The sequence below is a fragment of the Sorex fumeus genome, unplaced genomic scaffold, assembly GCF_029834395.1.
Source record: "Sorex fumeus unplaced genomic scaffold, SorFum_2.1 ptg000093l, whole genome shotgun sequence".
NCBI classification, from domain to species: domain Eukaryota; kingdom Metazoa; phylum Chordata; class Mammalia; order Eulipotyphla; family Soricidae; genus Sorex; species Sorex fumeus.
The window spans coordinates 5,218,642-5,234,380 of NW_026606150.1; the positions used below are offsets into that span (position 1 = coordinate 5,218,642).

Consider the following 15,739-nt stretch of genomic DNA (forward strand, 5'->3'; position numbering starts at 1 on the left):
GCACAGGGGTTCCTCCTGGCTCTGCACTCAGGAGTTACTCCTGGTGGTGCTCAGGGGACCCTATGGGATGCTGGAATTGAACCCGGGTCGACCGCGTGCAAGGCAAACGCCCTACCCGCTGTGCTATCTCTCCAGTCCCTCAGCTGATCTTTTTAAAGATGAACTTACTTTTTTTTTTTGGGGGGGGGGACACTCCTGGCTCTGTGCTCAGTGATCACGGCTGCATGCGTGGTGAGTGCTTTACCCCCGTACTCTCTCTCTGGCCCCAGTGGTTACTGGTTTTAAGGGGCCAGTTATGTTTTAGGGATATTTAAATAAGAATCGTCTGTTGACCCACAAACAGTCCATGTAAGGACTCCTTGCTGTGTTTTTTATTTGAGTGACACAAAATTGTTTTATTTAAAGACGTTCACTTAGAGGAATGAGGGGAGGAAAAGCCGTGAGTTTAAGAGAGAACCCGGGCTTAGCCATGGGGGCGAGTCCCGAGTGCACATCTCAGGTGGAAGTACGGCCCCCTCGGTGGAGAACGAGCCTGGTGGCAGTGGTGTTTGGCCTTTTGTGTGCTTGTGTTCCTGTTTCTACCTGGCATTTACTCCTTTGGCCAGAAAGGCTTCCTTTAACGTTAACTTTTGTCCGTTCGTTTTTGGGCGACACTTGCTGTGCTCAGGGATCATGCCTGAAGGGACTTGGGTACAACTTCCGGGTGCCAGGATTGAACCCTGGTCGGCAGCATGCAAGGCAAGCACACAACGCACTGGACTATCTTTCTGGCCCCTTCAGTGTTTTTGGTAGGTCTGCTGGCTGTGAATTGGTTCAGCTTTTACAGCCTGAATCGCTTGACCTTCCTTGTGCAAAATTTGCCCAGAGTCATGTGCCGGCTTGGCAGTATTTTTCTACCGTGAAGATACTGCACGCAGGGCGTCTTTCTTGCTCTCTCTGATGAGAAATTGTGCCGGCCTGCCTTTGTTCTCTATATATATATATGTGTGTGTCTTTTTTCCTTGGCTGCTTTTCACGGTTTTTCTCTGCAGTTTTGAACAGTTAGATTATAATGTGCTGTGTGAGATAGTATGTCAGTACAATTTTCTTTCTCTTTACTTTTTTTGTTTGTTTTTTTTTTGACCACGCCTAGCGGTGCTCAGGGCTTACTCCTGGCTCTGCTCAGGGATGACTCCTGGCAGAGCTTGGGGGACCTTATGGGGTGCTGGGGATTTAACTTGGGTTGGCTGCGTGCGAGGCAAGTGCTTTAGCCCTGTATGTATGTGTATATATATATATATATTTTGTGGCCAGATATTTTTTATTGTTTCCAACTCTTTGGGAATTTCAGTATTTTCAGTTAAAGATTTGTTTTTTTCTTTTTGGGTCACACCTGGCGATGCACAGGGGTTACTCCTGGTTCTGCACTCAGGAATCACCCCTGGCGTGCTCAGGGGACCATATGGGATGCTGAGAATTGAACCTGGGTCAGCTATTGCTCCAGCCCCAGTTAAAGATTTTTTTAGATCTTTTTTTTTTTCTTTTTGGGTCACACCTGACGATGCTCAGGGGTTACTCCTGGCTTTGCACTCAGGAATCACTCCTCGCGGTGCTCTGGGGACCGTGTGGGATGCCCGGGTTGGCTGCGTGCAAGGCGAAAGCCCTCCCCGCTGTGCTGTTGCTCCAGCCCCTTCTTAGATCTTTTGAAGTTGCCCTGTAGTTTCTCATCTAACTGGTGATCTTTATTTTCTCCCCGATTTTATTTTTGTGAGGAATGCACTGTCTTATACACAGCTGACTTGGGGTCAGTCCCCAGCACCCCATATGGTCCTCCTAGCCCTCCAGGAGCGATCCCGACACAGCCAGGAGTAAGCCTTGAGCAGAGACAGGTGTGGCCCCAAGCCCTTCCCCATAGAGGAAAAAAAGGTTCAGTCTGACATATGGGCTGCTGGGAATTGACCCCAGGGTCAGGCGTGTACCATGCAGCCCCTTCCCCTACGCTGTTCTGTTCTTTCTCCCCCCTTTTCCTCTTCTGTTATTGGGGATCAAACCCAGAGCCCGAGCAGTAACCTTTTTTTGCAAGGCAAATAGATGCTTTCCACTGAGCCACATCCCGGGCCCCTGCTCTGTTCATTTCTGACGTGCATTCTTCTGGACTGGTGGTAGCACGTGCCAGCAGTGTGAGGCTGATTCCGTCCCTTGCGTTGCCCGGCCTCCCAGACGGCCTGTGGGTGCAGCCTTGCTGGTCGCTGAAGTGCCACACCATCTGTGCTGCTGGCCGAATAGTGCCAGGAGATGCCCTTTTTAAGAAAACCCTCTGGGGCTGGAGAGATTTAGAGCAGGGAGGGCGCTTATCTTGCTCATGGCTGACCCAGGTTTGATCCCCAGTATCCATATGGTCTCCTGGGCCTATCAGGAGTGATCCCCTGAATGCAGAGTCAAGAGTAAGCACCACCCTATGTGGCCTAAAGCCTGCCTCCCAAAAATACACCCCCCCCCCCAAAAAAAAAACCCTTCTGTAATTTCTTTCTTTTTTGAGGGAGGGGCTTTTTGGGTCACACCTGGTGATGCTCAGGGTTTATTCCTGGCACAGGAATTACTTCTGGCGGTGCTTGGGGGACCATATGGGATACCAGGGATTGAACCTGGGTAAGCTGCATGCGAGGCAAATGCCCTCGCCGCTCTACTATTGCTCTGGCCCTGTAACTCATTTCATTTATATCATTTTTTTGCTCTTTGGGTCACACCTGGCGATACTCAGGGGTTACTCCTGGCTCTGCACTCAGGAATTACTCCTGGCAGTGCTTGGGGGACCATATGGGATGCTGGGAATCGAACCTGGGGTCAGCCACGTGCAAGACAAACGCCCTACCCATTGTACTGTCGCTCTAGCCCACCTGTAACTAATTTTAGACCATTTCTATTTCTATGTCTTCGAGTCTGCTAATATTTTTTTCTGTAGTTTCTATCTGACAGAAGCCCCATCGAGTGTGATTTTCATCTTCGGCAGCGTGGTGCGCTTCTTTTTATATCTTCTGCGTCTTTTTTTGCTCTTCGAACAGATGGAGTGCTGTTATAATAACATTTTAATGTACTCGCCTGCTAATGCTAACATCTGTGCCTGCTCTGGGTTGATTGAAATCAGTGGTTTCTCTCTGAAGGATCCACCTTCCTGCTTCTCTGCAAGCCTGTGCATTTCTTGGTGGGTGCCAGAATTTGGAATCTACTTACTTGGAGCCCACATACTTTTGTCTTTCCCCACCCGGCTGGGTTCAAGTCTTGCTTCTTGCTCTGTCCTCAGGGATCACTCCTGGAAGCACTCAGGGACGGTGGTGCCAGAGCTGCCATCCTAGTCAGCTGCTTGCCAGTCAAGTGCCACACCTGACCCTCAGCACTCTCCAGCTCCCGCATGCTTCTGTATTCTGTAAATCTTTTATTTATTTATTTTTTGCTTTTTGGGTCACACCCGGCGATGCTCAGGGGTTACTCCTGGCTCATGCACTCAGGAATTGCTCCTGGTGGTGCTCAGGGGACCATATGGGGTGCTGAGAATCGAACCTGTGTCGGTCATGTTGGCTGCGTGCAAGGCAAACGCCTTATCCGCTGTGCTATCGCTCCAGCCCCTCTGTAAATCTTTAACGTCGTTCAGGGTTCTAGTTAGTGCCACCAGCAGTTTGGTCCTCCCGGGTTTTGCTGTGGGGTTCACTAGGCAGCCCTCCCCGCCCTGCGGTGCCAGCCCTTGCCCCTGCGGTGCCGGAGAGTCAGGAGGGTTTTCCGCCTGCCTCGGGGGACTGGGCGCGCCTGCCAGGAACTGGGCTGCAACAGTCACTGTTGCACCCCTCCCTCTGGGCCAGCGAGTGCTTCTCTCCTGCCTTTTCTGCCCGGTGCTCCCCCGGGTACCAGGAAGAGCCGCTCTGGCCTCTTGAGTTGTTGGTTTTTGCTGCTTCCTCTGCTCCATTCTGTGTCCTGTGCTTCCGGGTGCTCCGGGCCAGGCTGTGATGTGCTCCCCTCGTTTGTTTCCTGCCTCAGATATCACTGTACTTTGTCACCCCAGACCCAATAATTTGAAAATCGCTTTACTTAATGGGAGGGTCCACCTGGCAGAGGTCTGGGTTTTGCGTATTCTAGGAGAAAACAAAAGGCTGGCCCGGGGCCTGGACTGCAGCGAGCAGGGATTGGGTCGGTGGGTCATGGGAAGGGTTTATGGAAGCCGCAGGGCTGTTCTCTGGGGTTTCATGTGAAACCCCCCTGAATTGGGTGGGAAGACTTGACTGAGGATAACTCTGTGTTCCAGAAAGTGCTGGAAGTCCAAGCTGTGTGTACTAGAACTCCATCTCCGGCTGGGGCCGGCAGTCCGTTCTCCCGCTAGTTTCTCCCTGCCAAGGGTTTGTGGGGAACTCTCCGGCTCTGATCTCTGAACGTTGCTCGGGGGGGTCCCCGGAGTCAGTCTCTCTTCACCTTCCTGACACCCCAAATTCAGCAGGACCCCGTCCCTCTCCCCACCACTGAGATCTTTCCTCTCGGGGCTCCGTGACCTGCAGTGGCAGCTCCTGGGGTCCCCTTTCCCCTTGAGTCTCTCAGCCTGTCCAGCGAGCAGGTGAAGGTGCGGCCCTTGGCCTTCGCTTCCCCACTCCGAGGCCCTTCGAGCCCTTCATCGGGGACCTGAGCCCATTGTCCTTTGCAGAAGCGAGACGCCCCAGCTGTTCACCGTGCTGCCAGAGAAGAGAACGGCCACTGTCGGGGGAGCCATGATGGGATCCACCCACATTTATGACATGTCCACGGTGAGCGCTTAGGAGGACCCTGGGACAGGAGTCGGGGTCTCTGAGCTGCCCTTCGGAGATGACCAGGCGTGGGTCTCTTGCAGGTTATGAGCCGGAAGGGGCCAGCTCCCGAGCTGCAAGGGGTGGAAGTGGCCCTGGCCCCGGAGGAATTGGAGTTGGACCCCATGGCCATGACCCAGAAGTACGAGGAGCACGTGCGGGAGCAGCAGGCCCAGGTGGAGAAGGAAGACTTCAGTGACATGGTGGCCGAGCATGCGGCCAAACAGAAGGTAGGGGCGCCTTGGTGCGGGGTGCCCTCTAGTGACGAGCGTGCCGCCCTGCACCCCTGGGAGGATGACAGAGGCCAGCAGAGGGTCTGGCACAGGAGCAGGGTCTGCAGGGGCAGTGGGGGCAGAACCCGGACCTCCAGGGCTGTGTCAGGCTGCACCAACCGGCATTTGGGGATCGTGGGAGGATTAACGTGCGTAACCTGTTTCTTTTTCTCCCCTGTAGCAAAAGAAGCGGAAAGCTCAGCCCCAGGATAGCCGTGGGGGCAGCAAGAAGTACAAGGAATTCAAATTTTAGGTGTCCCTCGCGCACTCGGCCCTCCGTGAGGCCCTGCGCCTGCCTGCCTGGGCTGCACACGAGGGTCCCCAAGAGCCTGCTCTCCCCACTGTTCCCATTCCCAAGGAGTTGTCGTTTCGTGTTCTTATTTCAGATCTGTTTTGTAAATAAAGCTGTTTCCCAAGGAAAGAGATGAATCTGCAACAGTCCTGGTCCTCCTCTATCTCCTGAGTGCCCCCTTCTGCACACGTGCTCAGACGGCCCCTCTCTGTCCAGTTACAGCCGCCACACCACAGCCTTGCTCAGTGGGTCTCCACACTTAAGTGGCCCTGCGAGAAGGCCCTGGGGAATACCTAGGTCTCCTTTGTCCTTATTACTTCGGCCTTGGGGAGTAAAAATAGCCTGCTTAGCACCCTGTCTGGGCCGGGGAGATAGAGGGCCCGGGAAGCTGGCCAGGTCAGAGCTTCCTGAGAGAACTTGTGGCAGGACACACCAAACCCCACTGGGAAACACAAATCCAAACCCGATGGTCCTGAGCCCCGCACACAGGGTGGCTTCAGCCAGCCGGTCTCCAGGTTTTACGGGGTGTGGGGGAGCTGCTTCCCCCAGGTCCCCCGCCCAGTGTTCCTGAGGCTTCCGATGGGCCAGGCTTCTGATGCAGGCTGCTTCTGGCTGCAACAGGCTGCTGGGGCAGGACTGACAGCCCCGTACAAACGCATCAGCGGGCATGCCCTGGTTTCTGCAAGTGGGCAGCCGGGAAGGGCCTTGGAGGTGGTGGCATTTGAACCAGCCCCGGGGACAAGGAGAATCCCAGAAACCGAGTAACATACCGAGTGGAAGAAATTGAGGGCAGAGCGGGAGCGTGTGACTCGGGGGTGCTGTGTGGGAGGCGGCAGCGGGGAGAGGGCGGAGAAGACTGGGTCAGGTTGAGGTTCGCAATTCGCCCGAGCTAGGGGGTCTACCCGGCCGCGCGGAGAAGCAGGGCCCGGCGGTCCGCACCACTCGCCCGGCGGGGCTGGGCGCGCTCCCGCGGCCGCCCCATCCCCGCCGGGGCCGCGCCCCGGAAAAGCGGGCTTTCCGCAGGCGGAGCGGCGGGGGAGGGGCGGGGGGCCCGGATGGCCGCCGAGGGCGCGGCGGGCTCGCGGGGCGGGGCCAGCCGGGCGCGCGCCCGCGGCGGCCCCCGAGCGGCGGGAGCGAGGGCGCGCGCCCGGCCCCGCCCCGGCGCCGGGTGGGGCCGGGCGCGCGCCCGGCCGCCCCGCCCCCTCGGGCACGCCCACCCGGCGGGCTCGGCGGCGCGGGCCGCAACAGGCAGCGGCGGGCGAGCGCTCGGCCGCGCGCGCCCGGGCCCGCGCGTGCGTGCAGCCTCTCGCGGGCGCGCTCCGCTCGGCCGGGCGGGCTGAGGAGACAGGCCGGGCCCCGCCGCCGCCGCCGCCGCCGCCGCCGCCGCTCGGCATCGCTCGCTGCCCGGCCATGGCGGAACGCGGAGGGCCGAGTGGGGGTCCCGGAGGCGCGGGGGGCGGCAGCGGCCCGCGGGGCTCGGGGGCCGCCCAGTCCCCGCCGCAGCCGCCGCCGCCGCAGCCGCAGCCGCCGCCGCCCCAGCAGCCGACGCCCCCCAAGGCGGCCCAGGCCACCTCGTCGTCCTCGTCCACCTCGGCGGCGCCGGCCTCGTCCTCGTCCTCGTCCACCTCCACCTCCATGGCCGTCGCCGTGGCCTCGGGCTCCGCGCCTCCCGGCGGCCCCGGGCCCGGCCGCACCCCCGCGCCCGTGCAGATGAACCTGTACGCCACCTGGGAGGTGGACCGGAGCTCGTCCAGCTGCGTGCCCAGGTGAGCGGGCGCCGCGCCGCGCGGGCCCGGGGCCTGCCCGCCGCTGCCCGGCCTCGGTTTCCCCGCCGCCCGCCCCGGGCTCTTCCCGGTGTGGCGGCCGGGAGCGCCAGATCGCCCGCGATCTTGCCGGGCCCCGGCCCGCGCCGCACGTGCCGAGCGCGGTTGTCGCCGCCGCGCCGGTTACGGGCCGGCCGCTCCCCCTCGGGGCGCCCCGGGCTCGGGGACGCGGGCGGCCGGGCGCCCCTCCCGCGGGAGCAATTGCCTGCTGCAGCCGCCTCCCCGAACCCGGGCCCGGCCTCCCTGGGCACCCCCGGGGGGTTCCTGCCGCGGGGCCGAGCGTCGCCGTCGCAAGTTTGGGGCGTTTTTGTTTCTGAGCGAGCCGGCGCGGGGGCGGGGGGCGTGAGAGGTCCCCGAGGTCGCCCCTGGCCCGGACCCTGAGCTGCTTTTGCGGAGGCCAGCGAAGTGCCCGGGACTGTGGGCGCCGGCTTCCTGCTCCGGGGGGCCGGCCAGCCTGGTGATGTGTGTTGTGTGACTTGGGGTTCCGCAGCTCTGCCAGGCCCCACCCTCTGTTCCTCCCCCTGTATTTGGAGTGATTCCAGTTATTTCATGCATCTGTGGCTTTTCCACCCGAAACGGGCCTGGAGAGATCGCTCTGCTCTCCTGCCTGGCTGGGATGTCCAGTAGTAGGTCTGTGTCTGCCACGGCTGGTATTGGAGCCCTGGGGGTGCCCTTCCCGACCACATCCCCTCCCCCCCCAAGGTAAACATTATTCTGCAGTCTGAGTTGATCATTTCCCGTCCTTTAAAAATAACTGGACTCTAGATGTGTTGTGCATCTGTAAACAATACTTGTTTGGAATTTGTTTTTTCTGGGGGGGGGGGTTGGGCCACACCTGAGAGCTTGAGGGGCTCCTCCGGCCCAGTGCTCAGGGCGTGCCTGGGTGCCGTAGCACGTGCTCCAGCCGTCCTTTGAGCTATCACCCCGGCCCTGTTTTAATTTTTTTTTTTAATTTTGAGGGGGGTGTTAAGGGACTGGCTTCACCACATAGTGCTCTAGGGTTCCCCCTTGCTGGGTGTTGGGGGCTGCTTTCAGCAGTGTTCTGGGGGCCTGTGTGGTTCCAGGGATCAAACCTGGGCCTCTGGGCGGAGCGATGGTCTGGCCAATAGGGTTTTACATGGGGCTGAGTTGGGTTCGAGCCCCGTCACCCTATGCAATCCCCGAACCCTGCGAGGAGTAATTCCCAAGCACCAGGCCAGGAGTAAGCTCTGAGCTCTGTGGGGTGTGACCCCAACACACACACACACACACACACACACACACACACACACAACCAAACAAAAACCCACCCCCTAAAACCTGGGCCTCTCGTATGCAAAGTATGTCCCCAGTCTGTGAGCTCTCTTCCTGGCCCTGTTTTGAATTTTCTTTCTTTTCTCCTTTTTTTGAAGAGGTGAGGTGGCTTGGTGGCTTGCTGCCAGGTCTGTGGGCAGGTTTTCCTCCCTATAGTGCTGGGGATTAGACCTGGGTGTCCTGCCTGCCGGCGAGGCCTGGCGAGCCAAATTTACGCCCCTGCTTTGGACGTTTTTGAAGTTTCTCCAAGTCCTGTCTTATTGTGTGTAGTCAGTGGTCTGTTTTGGCGCGTTTCTACAGCTCAGCCTTCAGTTTGTGCAGACCCTGGGTGCTAGAAGGTAGCTGCCTCTTAAATACACTCCGTGGCGGATAGGCTAGTGCAGGCCTGGGTCCTAACCCTTTCGATGAACAGCTGGGTGTTCCGGTTTGTCCTCACCAATCTCCGTGCTGGGGTGTGCCCTACAGGTTTCTTTAGGGTGTCTTTCTTTGAAGGCGTGGAATTGTTGCTTGCAGGTAAGTGCCAGACGCCACTTCCTGTGGTTTTCCACCTGCCGTTTTGTGCTCGATAGACCATGCACTGGCTCTCGGCCTTTGGGGTGATTGGAAACCAACCCCCCCCCCCCCCGCGCGCACTCTCGTTTGCTTTGCCACTTGCCCCGAGTGGCACTCAAGGGTGTGCTGGCATTCCTCTCGTGGGCCTGGCCGGGCCTCTCTCTAGGAATCTTCCTCTAGAGCTGAAAGATTCCTCCAGCAGAACCCCCCTTCCTGCCCGGGGCCAGGGTTGAGAAGATGCTCTTGGCCCCTCTCCCTCCTCTCTGCTCACTGGGTTGGGTGACTTCTGTTTTTCAGTGCTAGTAGAACATTAGAGGTTTGGGGACCATATCTGGTAGTGCTCTGTGTTTGGGGCGGGGCGGGGCAGGGTGGTCACTGGCTGTAGTCTCACGAGACCCTTTGTCAGGGAGGGAACCTGGGCCTCTCAGCCCTCATGGTCATTTGCACAGCTTTGTTCTCTAGCTTGATCACGCCTGCGGGCCGGAAGGTGCTGTGCTGCAGAGGGGACCCCTATTAACCTGCCCGGACAGGTGCTGAAAAGTCCTCAGAAGAAATGATTAGCCCAGGAATCCAGCGGCCTCCTGCTGCCCACTGGGTCGGTGAGAGCAGCGCCGGACGGCCGTCCTCCAGATTGTCCACTGCCCTGCTCTGACTTTGTCTTTCTTCCGTCACCCCCGTGCCTGCCAGTGACTTGTGGAACTCGTGCTCTTTGGAGCATGTTGTTTTATCTGCAGGGTGGAAAATGACACCCTGTGGGGAGAAAATGGCCTGCTCTCGGCCCTTCCAATTATTAGAGTCATCCGCTAATTTGAGGTCTCCTTGCTGTAGCCGTTGGAGTTGTTAAGGGCATATCGGCGCTGCACAGTGGTCTAGGTGAACACGATCGGCTTATTTTTGGGTTTGTTTGGGGTTTAGCACCCAGCAGTGCTCAGGGCTGCCGATGCTCGGTACCTACATGGTGTCTGAGGTGCAGCCCGGGCCTCCTGCAAGCACAGCGAGTGCTCCATCCCGCCAACCCTCGCACTGCCCTAGGTGACAATTCTTGTGGGTTTTGTCTGTTTGTTTGCATATTTGGTTTTGAGCCATATCCAAGGTGCTCAAGGCTTACTCCTGGTTTTGTGCTCCTGGCGGTGCTTGGGGGACCCCACGGGATGCCGGAGTTTGAACCAGAGTCAGCTGCGTGCGAGGCAAGTGCCTTCCCTGCTCACCGTCTCTCTGGCCCCCAGATGAGAATTCTGAGACACAAGCCTGAGCCAACCTAGGTTGATCCCTGGCCCCCATAGGGTCCCCCGAGCCCTGCCAAGACTCATTCTTGAGCACGGAGCAAGGAGTAAGCAAGCCCTGAGCACAGTTGGGGATGACCCCAAAAATAAAAAAAACTGTGTGAACATGTGAATCAGGTTTATCTATGTGCACACACATGACTGTTATGGGATTCGGTCTTCTGGAAATAGGCCTCTGTCCGTAGTGCCGAGGAGTGAGACTTGGGCATTGGAGTGTTAGGAAGATCAGACTTTTTCCGGATCCCTATAGAAATCTAATTTGCTTTTTGAAAAATCTTTTTCCTTTCCTAACAAACCGTGAGCACTGCAGTTGTTTCTCAGCTGTTTTCTTTGTTAACATCTGAAATCTCTCGGAACCTCTTGTGGTTTATTTTTTCCAGCTCTTCCTGGACAAAGAGTGGACCTATCGTTGACTTTCAAATCACTGTTGCTGTATTCGTGGCCGTTTTGGTGGTTTGGTTTTGGTTTTGGGGCCACACCTGGTGGTGTTCAGGGGCTGCTTCCTGCACGTTGTAGCGTTGCTCCTAGCAGTGCTCAGGGGCCCTAGAGTGCCTGGGATTGAACCTGGGCCTCCTGCATGCGGAGCCCTTTGAGCTGTCTCCTTGGCCTTCTCATGACTGTTTCTATCATGGAGGGGAGGAACAAAGATTACAGTGTGTTCATTATTAGCAATTTGGGCATCACAGAAGATAAGAAATTGAAAACAAAAGCCCTGGGTCCCATTCTTTCTCTCACACCCCGGAGGTGGTCGCTGTGAAATGCAGTTGACTGGTACAAGCAAGCGTCTGGTCTGTCGCTCCTTTGGGAAGGTCGCCGCCTGGAATTTGGCATGGTTTTCCTTCCGTGCGAAGGAGTACACTCTGCACTCTGTGGGGATACGGTATGGATCGCGGGGCGGCCCTGCTGGGGGCTTGGGAAAGAGGGTTCCGGCGTCTCACTATTGATCCTTCCCTTCGGTTCCTGCCACATTTTAAGTTGCTTAGGCAGGGGGGGTGAAAAATTAATGCATTTCGCAGATGCTCGAGATTTCCTCGGTGACCTCAAGCTGATGAGGAGATAGAGTGTGCCTTTCTTTATCTCTCCCAAACTGTCACATTTGCCTTCTGTCCAGAGCGCGTGCACAGACCGTTATCTGCGTGTGTGGACTCAGTTCAGTCAAGTTTCTCAGGCGCGTTTCTCCCGAGGCTCCAGTTGTTCAACAGCGGGTACTGAAGCTAAGCCTCAGTGAACAAGGCAGAGTTTGAGCCCCCGAAGGAGGCGGCGGTGCCGAACTGCCGTGCCAGCCTGCCGCGGGAGGGCAGCTTTGGTGGGGACATTTGCCCTTCAGGCCACAGAAGCCAGTTTGTGTGGAGTCACTCCGTGTTCTCCCGATGTGCTTGGTCAGACTCCTCCCGCCTCGGCCTTTTATCCATTGGATGGGAGTGTGTTTGCTTACTATTATTCTGAGAGGTGCTGAAATATGTATAACGCATGTATATACTTAAATAAATTTTATAAATAAATATTTTACACTTATATATTTAAAAGGATCTCTAAGTCCACATGAGAGGATAGATCCTAAATGATACAGAACAAATGAAATTGATCCAAGAAGAGAGATTGGCTGAAATTTCAGTTATTTCCCTATCATCAAAAGTCTTAAAAGCGTTTCTGTACCTTAGGAGATTTGAATTTCACTCTGTGAGTGCGGTAACGGGATAGCGGTGCCTCAGGTAACACTACCCGTTGCCCCGAGGAAGCTCAGATTCCTTAAGTCACACAGAGAATGACTTTCACAGAGTCTGTTGGGCATGGATTGATTTACAGATCTTTGGGACACATTGGTGCTTATGTGATTTCTTTTTTTCAACTTGTTTTCCAGTTTCTTAGTTGGGCCAGGGGCGGCCCCTGTGTCTCTGGGAGAGGGAGCCAGAGGGAGTCGGACCCCGCCTCGGCAGTGACCTGGAACCAGGAGGTTTGCCTTTGGGTTGACCGGCGCCAGCGGAATCCTTCCTTCCCTGGGCCAGCCAGAAAGGCGCCCGCGTGCCTTTGGAAGGTCTTCACGGACCCAGACAGGTGCCTGGCGGCCAAGCTGCAGTGTTGTCCCTCATAGCACGTTCATAGGGCACTTTCCTCATGAGGACGCCTGTGGGACCCACACTCCCTCTGACCACATTACAATCCAGAAAATCCCATATTTGTTGTCAGGGAACCGAATCCCCCACAGAGCTGCACCTGTCCCCCACCACAGGCAGGTGGTAGAGAAGGCCTGTAAATGGTGATCTGTCGTCACTTTGTCTGTTGTCCTTCCAGAAAACAGTTCCTAAAAAATTACTTATGTCTTAACGTCATAAGCTGTCTGTGGTTTTTTTTTTTTCTTTTTGGGTCATACATGGCGATGCACAGGGGTTACTCCTGGCTGTGCACTCAGGATTCCTGGCGGTGCTTGGGGGACCGTATGGGGTGCTGGGAATCGAACCTGGGTCAGCTGCGTGCAAGGCAAATGTCCTACCCTCTGTACTATCGCTCCATTGCTGTTGTTTTTTATGGGCTACTTCTGGCCTACTATGCTCAAGGCTTAGTCTTGGCTCTGTGCTTAGGGATCACTCCTGGCTCGGAGCTCGGGGAGCACAGTGGGTGCTGGGAATTGAACCCGAGTAGGTGGCTGCGTGAGTCTAGCGCCTTGCCTGCTGACCCCGAGGTCATGGGCTATTTGTTCTTTAAAGCTAATTCATAACATAGTACGTAACAGCTGTGTGTGAATATTCAAGTAAAACTACTAACGGGCTGGAAAGACAGCACGGCAGTTAAAACTTGCCTTGCTTGGGGCCAACCTCAGTTTAGATCCCTGGAACCGCCTGTGGCCGAACCCCAGCCTTGCCAAGAGTGACCCCCTGAGCACAGAGCCAGGAGCAAGGCCTTAGCACTGCTGGGTGTGGCCCCAAACTCCTCGAGAATAGTGTTAGTGAAATAAGAATATCTTCCTTGTCTGTGCTGCAGTTCACCTAACTAGAGGCTTTAGTTCTGGATGGTCGATGTAGAATGTTCCAGGTGATAATACTGGCTCAGAGATAAATTTCTGCATGGTATTTCTGGTATTAATATTTATGGCTTTTCTTTAATTAAGCCAAATTTATATTTCTTCTAAATTATTTAAAATTGCTCTTCTACTTCCCTCCCTCATTTCTTTTTCCACCCATCGATATTCTTTTGTTTACTTGTGGCATGCTTTTATCTTCTAGTCCGCTAGCTTCTTCTTGTAGGGTTTTCTTCCTGGTGCTGCCCTGCCTTTCCTTTCTTACTTTGGGTCTCGGTATCTCTTGAGAAAACCATCTGGCGGCATGAGCTTCTGAGTGGGTTTTAGATGCTAGGGTTGTGAGTGACATTAATTTTTGTGAGTCTGTGTTTTTTGGCGATTCCTAAACTTCTTCCTAAGCATGCATTACAGAAAAGATGAATTTGCTCACAAATTGAATTTATTTCAGAATATATGATAACTCAGTTGCACACTTCAAGAGAATCTTAAATCACCATGAAGCAGTAAAAGAAAAGCGTGTATTGAATGAGCATCTGAATGTGCTGTTAGGCTGAGGGAGCTGGGGCCACGAGGCCCGTCCTGATGCCTGGGACAGGGCTGGGGGCTCCCCAGGCCACCCCCCTGAAGTGGGGGCGCATGTGGTGCCAGGGATGGGCTCAGGGCCACATGCCTGGAACACATATGCTGTACTATATTATCTGTCTCCCTGGCCTCCCTCCCTCTTTCCTACCTCCCTTTCTTTTTTTTTTTCCTTTTTGGGTCACATCCGGCTATGCACAGGGGTTACTCCTGGCTCTACACTCAGGAATTACTCCCAGTGGTGCTCAGGGGGCCATATGGGATGCTGGGAATCGAACCTGGGTCAGCCACGTGCAAGGCAAACGCCCTACCCGCTGTGCTGTCACTCCAGGCTCCTTCCTCCCTTTCCTTTTTTCTTTCCACTTTTGGCTTACTCCTGACTCTGCTCTCAGGGATCACTCCTGGCAGGGCTCAGGGGATCATTGGGGTGCGGAGGATTGAACTCAAGTCAGCCACATGCACAGGGCAAGCGCCCTACCCGCTGTGCTCTCTCTCCAGCCCTCCTCTCTTATTTTAAGAAACCAAATGACCCCATGGTTTTGAGAGTAGCCTTTTCCTTTTCTTTGTCAATTTTGGGGGTGTCCCCAGGCAGCATTCAGTGAGTTTAGGGACCATTCAAAGTGACCCTCTGTTAATTGGGCTGGGTGGATCAATGCCAAGTCCAAGGGTGCAGCGCTGCTAATGCCACCCAGGCAGTGCTTGGGAGAGCTCTCGGGCAGAGCCTGGCATTGCTGGGGGCAGGATGTACTGGGCCACTAAGCCCTCTCTCTGCTCTTCCTTTTTCTTTATTTCTTATTTTTGGGGGTTTGGGGGTCACACCTAGTGGAGCTCAGGGCTTCCTTGTGGCTCTGCACAGGTCACCCTTGGCGGGGCTCAGGGGACAGAGCCTCTGGGTGGGGTGCATGTAAGGCGGGTGCTTTTCCACTGGCCTCTTGCCCCAGCCCAGAATAAATCTCTTTGACATGACCCAGGAGCTACTCTGTGATGTGACTTCTCGCTGCCTTTCCTCCCTGAACCATTCCTGGTTCTGACGTGGCCCAGAGCAGACTCGTGGTCCTGGGCTTGGGGCGTCTCTGCTTGTTCTTCCCACCTGGTACACTTTGTCCTCAGATGCTTGTACAGAAACTTCTGGCTGTCCTAACAGGTCCCACCTGACCTGCCCCCTGAGAGCTGCCCAGTTTTTGCAGGAAATTTATAATTTTTTTTATAAAGTTCTGGCAAAGCCTGGCAAGCTACCCATGACGTATTCAATATGCCAAACACAGAAACACAAGTCTCACAGTTAAGGCGTTACTGGGCCCGCTCGAGCAAATCGATGAGCAACGGGAGGACAGTGTGACAGTGTGACAGAGTTCTGGCAGTGCCAGGGCGGGACCCCAGAGCCTCACACAGACGCAGCGGCTGCTCTGCTGCTGAGCCGTCCCCACTCCAGAGGTCTGACGCCTTCCCACAGTTCAGTCGTCACCTGGAGAAATGCTCTTCCCGGCCTGAGTTCCTGCCCAGGTGCCCAGTGTTTAAATTTGCCAGGAGCCATACCTGTGTCTCTGTAACACTTATTGAATAAAATTCTTTTTTTATTATCAAATGAAAATGTATTATGCACATTTCTTTCATTCAACAAATATTGTTTTACTGCTGTGTGCCAAAACACTGATTAGGTGCCGGGGAAATAGCAGGTTGATAAAGTTCGTTCTGCCCTGGAATGTGCATTTTCTTGGGTGTGATGGGTAATCCATAAGTAATTGGGTTAGTGAGAGATACTGGGAGTGTTATGAGTTTTTCTCCTCTTTCTCCCCCTCTTCCTTTTCCTCCTCCTCCTCCTCCTCC

General features: G+C 55.5%; 2 protein-coding genes across 5 annotated transcripts in view; both read left to right on the top strand.

Moving 5' to 3' along the window:
• The window catches only part of SF3B2 (splicing factor 3b subunit 2), a 151,070-nt gene that overhangs the window by 14,313 nt on the left and 121,018 nt on the right, over positions 1-15,739 (top strand). The window contains exons 19-21 of one of the 4 annotated variants that reach the window (XR_008794956.1): positions 4,664-4,763; positions 4,847-5,032; positions 5,256-5,416. Coding sequence is in view for 3 of the 4 variants with exons in the window: in XM_056131965.1 (XP_055987940.1) it covers positions 4,664-4,763; positions 4,847-5,032; positions 5,256-5,327 (358 nt within the window). In the remaining variant the exon portion in view is untranslated. Of the gene's footprint in view, positions 1-4,663; positions 4,764-4,846; positions 5,033-5,255; positions 5,471-15,739 lie in introns of those variants that run through there. The other 3 variants (XM_056131965.1, XM_056131964.1, XM_056131963.1) reach the window with 3 other exon arrangements.
• Positions 6,657-15,739, top strand: part of PACS1 (phosphofurin acidic cluster sorting protein 1) — a 112,028-nt gene continuing 102,945 nt past the window's right edge. The window contains exon 1 of the mRNA XM_056131989.1: positions 6,657-7,132. Within this exon, the coding sequence (XP_055987964.1) occupies positions 6,777-7,132 (356 nt within the window). The 5' untranslated portion in view covers positions 6,657-6,776. The remainder of the gene's footprint in view (positions 7,133-15,739) is intronic.